The sequence below is a fragment of the Canis lupus genome, chromosome 4 (genome assembly GCF_011100685.1).
Source record: "Canis lupus familiaris isolate Mischka breed German Shepherd chromosome 4, alternate assembly UU_Cfam_GSD_1.0, whole genome shotgun sequence".
Taxonomy (NCBI): domain Eukaryota; kingdom Metazoa; phylum Chordata; class Mammalia; order Carnivora; family Canidae; genus Canis; species Canis lupus.
Window position 1 is genome coordinate 21874397 of NC_049225.1, and position 12306 is coordinate 21886702.

General features: G+C 37.7%; 1 protein-coding gene across 1 annotated transcript in view; it reads right to left on the reverse strand.

Moving 5' to 3' along the window:
* Positions 1-588: 588 nt before the first annotated feature.
* Positions 589-12306, reverse strand: part of PPA1 (inorganic pyrophosphatase 1) — a 36196-nt gene continuing 24478 nt past the window's right edge. Inside the window, exons 7-11 of the mRNA XM_038534201.1 lie at positions 9772-9899; positions 9411-9496; positions 2896-2965; positions 1616-1658; positions 589-943 (exon numbers count right to left, since the gene is read on the reverse strand). Of these exons, the coding sequence (XP_038390129.1) occupies positions 912-943; positions 1616-1658; positions 2896-2965; positions 9411-9496; positions 9772-9899 (359 nt within the window). The 3' untranslated portion in view covers positions 589-911. The remainder of the gene's footprint in view (positions 944-1615; positions 1659-2895; positions 2966-9410; positions 9497-9771; positions 9900-12306) is intronic.

Genomic DNA, 12306 nt, shown 5'->3' on the forward strand with positions numbered 1-12306 from the left:
AGAGACTCTCTTTCTTACAATTGCATGTGGATCCACAATCATCTCAAAAAATTTCAATTAAAAAATTTACTTAATACAGGACATTACATGAGTAACATCTTATTTACAAATGAGGAAACCTAAGCTGGGTAGTGGGTTAACTGACCTAAGATTACAGAGTTAAAAGCAGATGGGCTAGGATTGAAAATTCAGGTCTGTACATCTCCAAAAACCACGACCTTAATCACAAAGCTATTTGGAGTGGATATCTCAGAATACAACACAAATGACTTAAGAATCCAATTTGCTGATTCAAGAAGTAAAAAAGGTAACTATATCATTTCAAAAGGTGAGCAAAGTTTTGCTTTTCACTAATAGGACAGAAGTTTAAAAGCTTTTGCTTTATAATGAGATGCTAGGAATCAGTAGGAATATAGTATCAAGACTACTGTAAACATAAGGGATTTTATTCTCAGGTTCCTAAAAGTCAGTTTTAGTCTAATAATTTTGAAATTAAATTATAAGATCATGGATAGAAAACAAACACCAAATAGCATGCATGCCTGTTTGGTAATGTCAGGCTTCAGATTAAAGTAAAAATATTATAAATGAAGTTTCAGCAAAATAATTTTATTTTCTAACACATGGTAAACATATACATCCAATATGCACTCATCTTGCACATTTATTCACAAATGACTTCCAAATTACAACTGCTTTGATATTGAAGAGTGTACTAACAGTTATCTTAGTTGAGATATGAAGAATGCTTTTAGATATATAACATCCTGAATATATTGGTCACAGCAGAATTTTGCTTTAGTTAGATTAGTTCTATGAATTTAAAGTTTTGAAAAGCTACTACTTTTGCATCTAATACTCCACATGAATAGGATGCAGGAATATCAAGCTTGTATTCCACAGAATATTCCTTAGTTTTTCTGGTGATGGAACCACTTATCCACTGCATTCAGAGAAAAGAAAACCAAATTAGAATCTCTATTAAGATTCAAAAATTTTTAAATAATAATAAAAAAATCAAAATACAGTCAAACTATAACAAAGAATACCATACTTGCTTTAACGTATCCTACCATGGATTACCTTAAAACAAACTTACACCTAAGTTTCACTGCAGCAAAAACAGTGTTTTGGGCTTTCTCACTCTTGATACTAATCACTATATATGTGATTCTCACCAGAAGACTCTTACAGAGAATTCTTTTTTTTTTTTTTTTTTTAATTTGAGAGTGAGCGAAGTGAGAGGGGTCCCGACAGAGTTGCCCCCTACAGAGAATTCTAAACCTCAAGGGAGAGAAAACTGCTTTCTGGGTGAAGCAGCTGGTGGCCTGATGGGAATCCAGAGCCCCACCTGCTCCAACATTCATAAGGCATCTACCTGAAACCCAGAGGGGAACAGTGGGTCATAGTTTGGGAATTGCTGTGATGGGGGGTGGCGTGAAAGGTGGTGTTATAACCATCTTTCTTCCCACATACTTATGGAACTCTAAAAATGTTTCTTCCCCCCCTCCTTCTCTTTCTCTGTGGATGTGGTGTGTAATATGTATCTGTAGATAGATATAATTTTCCCACACATATACTGTTTAGTGTAATTTTACTAGAATATAGATCTTACCATCTGTTGGTACTGTGCAGGCAGATTCGCATGGTGGCGGTAACTAAAATAAAATATTAAAATATATTAGTCTAATTCCAGAAAACAAGTAAGCTAAAAAGAAAAGTATACCAATAAAAAAATTAGAAAGAATCTGAACAGAAGATAACTTTCCCAATTTTTAGGTCCTAAAAATAATTTATAACATATAGGAACAAGGCAAGGTTCATTCGACTACCAAAAACCAATTCAGGCCTCTTAGCTTTCAATTGCACAAGGGAGAATAAATAGAGATGTTGCTTGAAATAACTGATTGATGCTTATATAATGATTTTATATATACATACATATACATAGAAAGTAGACAGAGTATTCTCTTTCTTTTTTTTTTTAAATATTTTTTTCTTTATTTATTTATGATAGTCACACACAGAGAGAGAGAGAGAGAGAGGCAGAGACATAGGCAGAGGAAGAAGCAGGCTCCATGCACCGGGAGCCCGACGTGGGATTCGATCCTGGGTCTCCAGGATCGCGCCCTGGGCCAAAGGCAGGCGCCAAACCGCTGCGCCACCCAGGGATCCCGAGTATTCTCTTTCAAAAGTTATATTAACTAATGGTTTTTGTCTTCCAATTTTTCTTATTCATCTCAACTTTGTCAGAATTCATATATAAAGATAAATCTAAATATACAGGCTTCAATGTTTTTTCCTTGTACCATACCCCATTTACAAGGCAGTACAAAGTCAGACTTCATTTTCTTTTGTTTTCCTTATTGGATATCATAAATGAGAATAAGATTACCTCGTTCAGTCTTTTGGTTAATCTAAATCAAATAATTAAAAATAATACAAGCTAAAATTCTTTCTTTCATGAATAGTCGACTACCTTACAAGAAAGCCTTTTCTAGGATTATGAGCCACTCCTGCATGGTGCCTGAAACTTGGCCACTTTCTTAGTCCTTGCTATAACCAAGTCCAGTAAGTTCCCATTAATTCCTTTGGGAAAAAGGGCTTATGATAGGTACACAGGTATTTGGGTTAGTTAGTACATTCTGGAATCATTTTGATTGTTATAATTGTACTATTTTCCCATTTAGAATTGACTGGGGCCCTTCCCAGCCTCTCCCTTCAGTCCACGGTCTACTTGGGTCCGCTCATGGTTTGTGGTTTCAAGACCTCACACAATAACATGCATGCAGGAGGAACTCCAATATTTGTTGAGAGAAGTACTTTCTCTCCCCATTAGCATCATATTTTTTTAGCCACCAGGTATGCTCTCGTTCAAGGAAAAGTTTTACATACAGCATCCACAATAGCTTTGGCAGCATCAGGATCACACTTGAAGGGGCTCTCAGACACCGTAGTATTCATGCTATCAAACAAAACAGAAGTAGTCATGAGTCACAGTAACAAAGCTGGTCTCTTACTAGTTAAAAAACAGCAGGTTGAGATGGTAGACCAGATGAGATTCAAGTCAGGTTTTCCTGAATCTCAAGTTTACTCAAGGTATAGGACACAAAATCAGTATATACAAAAATCTGTTGCATTTTTCACACACAGTAATAAACAATCAGAAAGAGAAATTAAGAAAACAGTAACATTTACAGTTACAAAAAGAACAGAATATCTAGGAATAAATTTTTTAAAGTAATCTCTATGTCCAACATAGGGCGTGAACTCATAACCCCAAGATCTAGAGTTGCATGCTCTCCTGACTGAGCCAGCCAGGCATCCCAATTTAACCATGGAAAGAGCTGTACGCTGAAAACTATAAGACCTTAATAAAAAGAAATTGAGGAAAATACAAATAAATGGAAAGATAGTCCATGCTCATGGACTGGAAGAATTAATATGGTGAAAATATTTATACTACCCAAAGCAATTTACAGATTCAATGCAATCCCTACCAAAATTCAGTGGCATTTTTCACAGAAACAGGACAAACAATCCTAAGATTTATGTGGACCCACAAAAGACCCTGAATAGTCATAACAATTTTGAGAAATAAGAGCAGGGATCCCTGGGTGGCGCAGCGGTTTGGCGCCTGCCTTTGGCCCAGGGCGTGATCCTGGAGACCCGGGATCGAATCCCACATCGGGCTTCCGGTGCATGGAGCCTGCTTCTCCCTCTGCCTATGTCTCTGCCTCTCTCTTTCTCTCTCTGTGACTATCATAAATAAATAAAAATTAAAAAAAAAAAAAAAAAAGAGAAATAAGAGCAAAGCTGGAGGCATCACACTTCCTGATTTCATGCCACAGCGATCAGAGCAGTATGGTATTAGCATAAAAACAGATAAATAGATCAAAGGAACAGTATAGAAAGCCCAGAAATAAAATCCATTTGTATAAGGTCAATTTATTTACAAAAAAGGAGCCAAGAATATACAATGAGAAAACGGCAGCCTCTTCAACACATGGTGTTGGAAAAACTGGACAGCCACATGCAAAAGAATGAAACTGGACCGCCATCTTCTATCATACACAAATGCTAAGTCAAAATAGGTTAAAGACTTGAATGTAAGACCTGAAACCATAAAACTCCTAGAAGAAAACATAGGCAGTAAGCTCCTTGACATCAGTCTCGAGGATAAATTTTTGGATTTATCCAAAAAGCAAAGGTAAAAGCAAAAATCTGTAAGTTGGGAGCACTTCAAACTAAAAAGGCTTTGGCACAGCAAAGGGAACCATCAACAAAATTAAAATGCAACCTACTAAATGGGAGAAAATATTTGCAAAGCATATATCTGATGAGGGGTTAAGATCCAAAATATATAAAGAACCCAAACAACTCAATAGCAAACAAAATCTGATTAAAAAATGGGTAAGAGGATTGGATAGGAAATTTTCCAAAGAAGACATACAGATGACCAATAAATACAAAAAAACATGCTCAACATCACTCATCATCAGGGAAATGCAAATCAAAACCACAATGAGGTATCACCTCACACCTGTTAGAATGGCTGTCACAAACAAGGTAAGAAATAACAAGTGTTAGTAGGATGTAGAAAAAATGAAGCCCTTTTGCACTCTTGGAGGAAATGCAAACTGGAGCAGCCACTATGGAAAACAGTATGAAGAGTTCTCAAAAAATTAAAAATAGAACTACCCTATGATCCAATAATTCCACTTCGAGTATTTGTCTGAAGAAAGCAAAAACACTAAATGGAAAACCTCATGTTCCGTAGCAGGATTTACAACAAGACACGGAAACAACCTAAAGGTCCTCCGATGAATGAACAGATAAAGAAAATGTAGTATATACACACACAATAAGAGAGAATGAGATCTTGCCATTTGTGACAACATAGATGGAACTTGAAGGCATTATGCTAAATGAAATAAGTCATACAAAAAAATAAATACCATATAATCTCACTTATATGTGGAATCTAAAAAAAACAAAAAACAACAACAAAAAAAAAAAAACACCGAAGTTCATGGATATAGAGAACATATTGGTGGTTACCTGAGGTGAGGTGAAGGGTGAGCAAAATGGGTGAAGGGGGTCAAAGTTGCCAAAGATCAGTTATGACTAAGTCATGGGTATGTAACTATAGTGACTATAGTTAATAATACCATATCGCATATTTGAAAGTAGCTAGGACAGTGGATCTTGAAAGTTCTTATATCAAGAAAAAAAAATGTTGTAACTATGTACGGTGATGGATGTTAACTGGACTTACCATGATCATTTTGTAATAAGTACAAATCGACTCATTACACTGTATACCTGAAACTAACAAAATGTTATGTCAATTACATCCCAATGAAAAATAATTTTTTTTCAAAGTTGAAGATGGTAGACCAGATGAAAGTCAAGTTTGATTTAGTTGAAAGCTTTCTCCACCTATATTATATATTCTATTTATTTTGCCAAGGCATAGTTATTCTTGTTGCCACTTTTATTCAAGCACCCAAAACAAGTTCAAATTTAGAAATGCCCTGTAATGACTGAATGCCCTGTAATTCTCACTGAAATAACTAGAAATGCAAAATAAAATGAGAAACATATCCTTCCTAATTAGACAAAAACAAAAAATATATCAGTTCCTATCAGTGCTAGTGAAAGATCTGAGATAAACTGTCCTAGTGGGAGCAACACCTGGTTCCCAGAGAAATATTTCTGGAAAATACTCTGATAAACTGTATCCATGTGCTTTGATAGAAAAGTTTCACCTCTTAGAATTCAGAGATTTAAACAATGATCTAGGGATGCCTGGGTGGCTCAGCAGTTGAGCGTGCCTGCCTGTGGCTCAAGGCGTGATCCTGGAGTCCCAGGATCAAGTCCCACATCGGGCTCCCTTCATGGAGCCTGCTTCTCTCTCTGCCTTCCTCTGTGTCTCTCATGAATAAATAAATAAAATCTTGGGATCCCTGGGTGGCGCAGTGGTTTAGCGCCTGCCTTTGGCCCAGGGCGCGATCCTGGAGACCCGGGATCGAATCCCACGTCGGGCTCCCGGTGCATGGAGCCTGCTTCTCCCTCTGCCTGTGTCTCTGCCTTTCTCTCTCTCTCTCTGTGACTATCATAAATAAATAAAAATTAAAAAAAAATAAATAAATAAATAAATAAATAAATAAAATCTTAAATTAAAAAAAAAAAAAAAGAAAGAAAGAAAGAAAGAAAAAGAAAATGCAGACAATCATAAAATGAAAGCCTTCCTTCCTCTCCTCTCCAGATGACTGTCTTCAAAGGCAATTTATAGTTCTTATTTCCCCCAGAAAAAAAAAATTTAGATATAAATACAGATGCTGGCATGTGGGTGGGTGGGTGTTTATCTTGCATAAATGGGATCCTATTAAATATACTACTAGGAACTTTGCTTTTCTCCCTTAACATATTTTGGATATCATTCCATATCAACATATATAGAGATTTTTGAATGTGCTAATTACTATTCTATTACATAGATGTACATAACCATTATATTATATAACATTTTGTTATTATAAATGACACCATCTTATACATGGATCTTGGTGAACTATGGATATATTCCTAGCAGTGGTGGTATGAAGAAATACATGCAATTTTATTTTTTTACTTTACTTTGTTTTATATTTTAAAGATTTTATTTTTTATTTATTCATGATAGACACACAGAGTGAGAGAGAGAGGCAGAGACACAGGCAGAGGGAGAAGCAGGCTCCATGCAGGGAGCCCGACGTGGGACTCGTTCCTGGGACTCCAGGATCACGCCCTGGGCTGAAGGCAGGCGCTAAACCGCTGAGCCACCCAGGGATCCCATACATGAAATTTTAATTTCTGGGCTGGATCCTGTCAAATTGCCCTTTACAAAGATATACCCATCTATAGCTTAGCAGCTACATATGTATGTTCTTGGTATCCCTAGCTATCATCTTTTTTTTTTTTTTAATTTTTGCAAGTCTAATGGGTGATACCATTATCTTGCTGAATTGCATTTTATTTTATTTTCCAAGATTTTATTTATTTATTTTATTTGACAGAGAGAGAGTGAGCAAGAAAGAGAACATGAGCAAGGGCAGAGGGAGAGGGAGAAGCACATCCTCACTGAGCAGGGAGCCCGATGCAGGGCTTAACCTCAGGACCCTAAGATCATGACCTGAGCTGAAGACAGACAATCAGCTGGGCCACCCAGATGCCCCTGAATTGCTTTTTAAATTATGAGTCAGACTGTATACCTTCTTCTATGTAAACTTCCTTCTCTTACCTTTTTTCTCTATCGAGCTGTTAGTCTTTCTTACCAACTTGAACAAGCTATTTAGCCCTTTGTTGTGTTTTGTTCAAATAAAAAAATACAACTGGGAAAAACTGTCTCTTGATACATAAAAATATCCGTATCTTGTATGGATTTTGAGTTTGTGCTCTGTTTTGAAAGGCCTTCTCTGCTATAAGCTAATAAAGAAATTCAATTATACTTTTTCGAGAATCTTTTCACATCAAAATTTATGTGTCTGGAATTGAATATTGATGTAAGTCAAGGGCTGCAAACTCAAGTACTAACAGACCGCACCCTGTTAACATAAAAGGGGGGAAAAGCTAAATGTAAGAAAAGGTGCTGAACTGCTTCTGAGGGGCACTCAGGGAGCCACCTGCCCAGTTACAGCACCTTTGAGACACAAAATGAAACAGCCAGGGGCACCTGGGTGGCTCAGTCAGTGAAGCAACTGCCTTCAGCTCAAGTCATAATCTCAGGGTTGGGCCAGGCCTTCATCAGGCTCCTGATTCTCCCTCTCCCTCTGACCCTCCTCCTCATTTGTGCTGTCTCTCTCTCAAATAAATAAATACAATATTAAAAAAAGAAAAAAAAAAAAGAAAAAAAGAAAAAGAAACAGGCAGCACATGGTGGCAGATGCCACTATGCATCTCTGATAAAAGGATATAGGAGGGCAGCCCCGGTGGCTCAGCGGTTTAGCGTGGCCTTCGGCCCAGGGCCTGATCCTGGAGACCCGGGATGGAGTCCCACATCAGGCTCCCTGCATGGAGCCTGTTTTTCCCTCTGCCTGTGTCTCTGCCTCTCTCTCTCTCTCTCTCTCTCTGTCTCTCATGAATAAATAAAATCTCAAGAAAAAAAAAAAAGAGTATATGAGCAAGATCGAGATCTAGCCCGTCTTCTTAAACAGCCAGAGGTCCAAAACCCTCCACCTGTAATACTTTGTTATAAACTAAATTCCTCTACCTCTGTGGGTCTACCAAACTCTAAAGGACTGAGTGATCTGACTTTCTTCTTCAACATCAAACTTTCAGGAAAACAATATTACTAAACAGGACAAAGATAACTCCACCCCACCACCACTACCTCATTTTACCCCCCAGAATTTTCCTCGCTATTTTCACATGCAAATTTCTTCTAATGAAACGGAAATGTTATTTACAAACATAGCTTCCTTTTCATTCAACAGATTTTATATTCTTCAATAGTCTTAAAGTTTTCTTCTTCTGGGTCCTACCGATGTCTTGTTTATACCGTGGTTATGTTTTATTTCTTAAATACTATATTCTGTATGGGGCCTTTTCCTCCACTATAGTTTCTGTTACCATTTGTATAGAAAGCTATCAAAATACACATATATTCATTTTGTAGTTGGTCACCTTGCTGAATTCTTTACTTTTCCTATTGTTTTCTGGGTACAAAATCATATACCTGTGACAGTTTGCTCCTCCTTTTCCAATATTCCTGCATCAAAACACATCATTTCCCTTATATACTTCACTGACTACTATTTCAAGAACATTAGTTAAGTGGTGATAATGGGCATTCTCTTGTCAATCTTTACATACCCAAGAGGAAGTATATGATCCTGACCATGGTTTGGGGGCCAGACAGGCTTGGATGTGAGTCCTAACTCTAAAACACTTATCAGGGAAGGACATTGGTTAAGTTTATTTTCCCTGCTACATACTTGGCAAATATTCAACTGCTCACCAAATATTAGCTATTATTATAAGCAGTAGTAAATTTTGTGTACGTGGTAGATACTGGTTTTAGCTGCAGCGCATCTTACATATTTATATCAGAAAAACTTTGCACTCAACATTGTTTTACTCACTACATTCGGAGCACCCCGATATGAGGAAGCCTTTCGATACCCTCATGAAGCTCTGATCTCACTCTCCCTTTATGGTTTTAGTTTGTACTTGTTCAGAGAGTATCTTACGAGTACTTTTCAGTTGCTTACATATCTACCTTCCTACTCACTTTAGCACTGAATGACAAAACCAGTTATCTCTGTTCTAAGGGAATGTAATGATACAGTGTGCTTATGTCATTAAAACCTTTGGAGCAAGCTGATGTGCTTGTTGTGTTAAACATGCAGAGAAGAGTTACTACTTACCAACTGATTCCCTTTCCATCGATTTTCTTCGTCACTAATGCTCTCCAATGGTCATGAGTGCTTTTAATAATATCCATTGCAAAATCCTGTAATTTGAAGAGATATGCCTTACAACGACAGATAAGTGTTCTTTCCTTGTTAGCAGTTTCCCAAAGCCTGATAACTCTGTCTTTTCTGAATTCACTTCCTCATGTCAAAAACAGAAGAGAACATTTAAATGAATAAATCAATATTAAGGCTGTCTCACTTATGTCTTTAAACACTTGTTTTATGATCATATAATCTTTAAATGGTTCATAAAATAGCTACATTACTCTCAATACAAACAGGCCTAAAGCTACACGTCAAAATGACGCATTACCTTATCTTTAAATTCTGCATTGAAAGCAAACTGATTCTCTGGTTTTCCATCAGGAACCTTGTACCTTCTAAACCAGTCCACAGTAGCTTCCAGGTAGCCAGGTTTCAGCCGCTTGACATCATTAATATCTAAGAAGAGAATAAGCAGGTTGCAAGATGCATATATAATTATTCATGTAATAAAAATCTCAAGTATGTACTTTGAGAGAGCTATGAGATAGATTATCAACAAAGTAAAAGATAGCATAGCATTAGAACTAACCACCGTGTTATAAAGAGAACACATACACATAAAAAGGAAATCATCTAGTGCCTTTATTAAGGGATCAATACAATAGTAACTTCTATTAAAAGAGAGGGAGGAAAAATGACAGAGGGAGGAAAAATGACTGGGGACTGCATAAGGAAGGAACTGGTTTGGCAAGGGTAGGTAATTTCTATGAGAAGGGCAGCAGATACTAAAACAGACAGCCTGAGGGCTATATTCAGAGGCACACACCCCAATTACCAAAGATAAGAAAAAAGGGATTATACTGAAATCCCTTGACCAGTGACCTGTTAAATAAGGCTAGACTTCTCACTCTACAGGATAGGCATCTATATCACAATGCTGTGGTTCTGGCCAACAGAAAAATGTCCTGTTTAAAAAACTTTTCAGAGTGCCTGGGTGGCTCAGTCAGTTAAGCAACCAACTCTTGATTTTGGCTCAGATCATGGTCTCAGGGTTGTGGAATCTAGTCCCGTGTTCTGCGGTTCTGCAGTTAGCACGGAGTCTGCTTGAGATTCTCTCTCCTTCTGCCCCTCCTCGAACTCACTTACTGGTCTCACAACCTCTCTATCTCTCTCAAAGAGGATCAATGTATCCAACCTAGTTGCTTTAGTGGATAAGCAGTCCTATTCCATGGCTCTGTGTCTATCTCTCCCAAAGTTGTGGCTAGTCAAGAGTTCTCCCCATCTAGAAACTCCAGTAAACTCTTCAAATTATAATGGATGGCAGACAGATACTGTCTTGAGTTGACATTGTAGGAAAGCTGCATGCTACTTGCACCATGGGGCAGCCACCCAGAGAAAATTTTCAGGGTTCTAATAGCTTCTACTGCAGGGAAATGATGCCCTAGCAAAATGCCACTGACACACTGACAGGTGTGGGTGGCTTCACTAACTGTGGCTGGAGCATGCCACTTAGCACAAGTGCTCTTATGTAAGTAGCACATATGAAAATAGACATATTGATCATGAGAATCACTGTACAAAATTTTAATACAGAACTATCTGAAACTATCTTTATCCTTTTTCTGACTCTCTCTGACTCTTCTTCTGTCATCAAATCGCCTTCTGACTATAGGTGAGAAAAGCTCTCTGCTTTCAAGGACTCATGATTAGATGGGGCCCAGCTGGATAATCCATGATACTCTCCCCATCTCAAGGACCTAACCTTAATCACATCTGAAAGTCCATCTGCCATGTAAAGTAATCTATTCAGAGTTTCTGGGGATTAGGAGGTAGACATCTTTAGAAGGGGCACAGCCTTATTCTGCTACTATAAAATCCTAGAGGTTTTGACAAATGCATAGTATCATATATCCACCATTAGTGTCACCATTTGTGGCAAGCAGAAGACTGTCCACACTTAAAGATGTACATACTCTAATTCCCAGAACCTGTGAATTTGTTATGTTACATGGCAAGGGGGAATGAAGGTTGCAGGTGGAATTAAGGTTGTTAATCAGCTGAACTTAAAACTGGAGATAATCCTGGGTTATCTGGGTGAGCTTAATCATAAAGGTCTTCATGTGGAAGAGGAAGGCAGAAGAATCAGGGAAGAAGAGATAAAAACTTGACTTGCAATTGCTGGCTTTTAAGATGGAGAGAGGACATGAATCACAGAATGTGGGCAGCCTTTAGAAGCTGGAATGCAAGGGAAAATATTTTTCTTTAGAGCCTCCAGAAAGAATACAATCCTGTGATATCTTGATTTTAGTCCAGTAAGACCCATTTCAGACAGGCAAGAGAAGGTCAATTCAATAACTAAAATGGATTTAATTATTAACGAGAGGCAAGATTAATATAAAAATAGTCATGATAGGGCAGCCCTGGTGGCTCAGCGGTTTAATGCCGCCTTCGGCCCGGGGTGTGATCCTGGAGACCCGGGATCAAGTCCCATGACAGGCTCCCTGCATGGGGCCTGCTTCTCCCTCTGCCTCTCTCTCTCTGTGTCTGTCATGAATAAATGAATAAAAATCTTAAAACAAAAAAAATAGTCATGATAATAAGACACAGAGTTATAAACATTTCTTTTTCAAAAAGGACTCAATCAAATTATAGCACTAACCCATACATTTTTGGCCAAGTGATTCCCAATAATGGTTCCCAATGATTCCCAAGACAATTCAATGGGGGAAAGAATAAATGGTCTTTTCAAAAAATGGTGCTGGGACAAGTAGATATCCACGTCCAAAAGAACGATGCTGACCTAATCCATAACATATACACAAATTAACATAGAAAAGATCAGGGACCTAAATGTGAGAGCTAA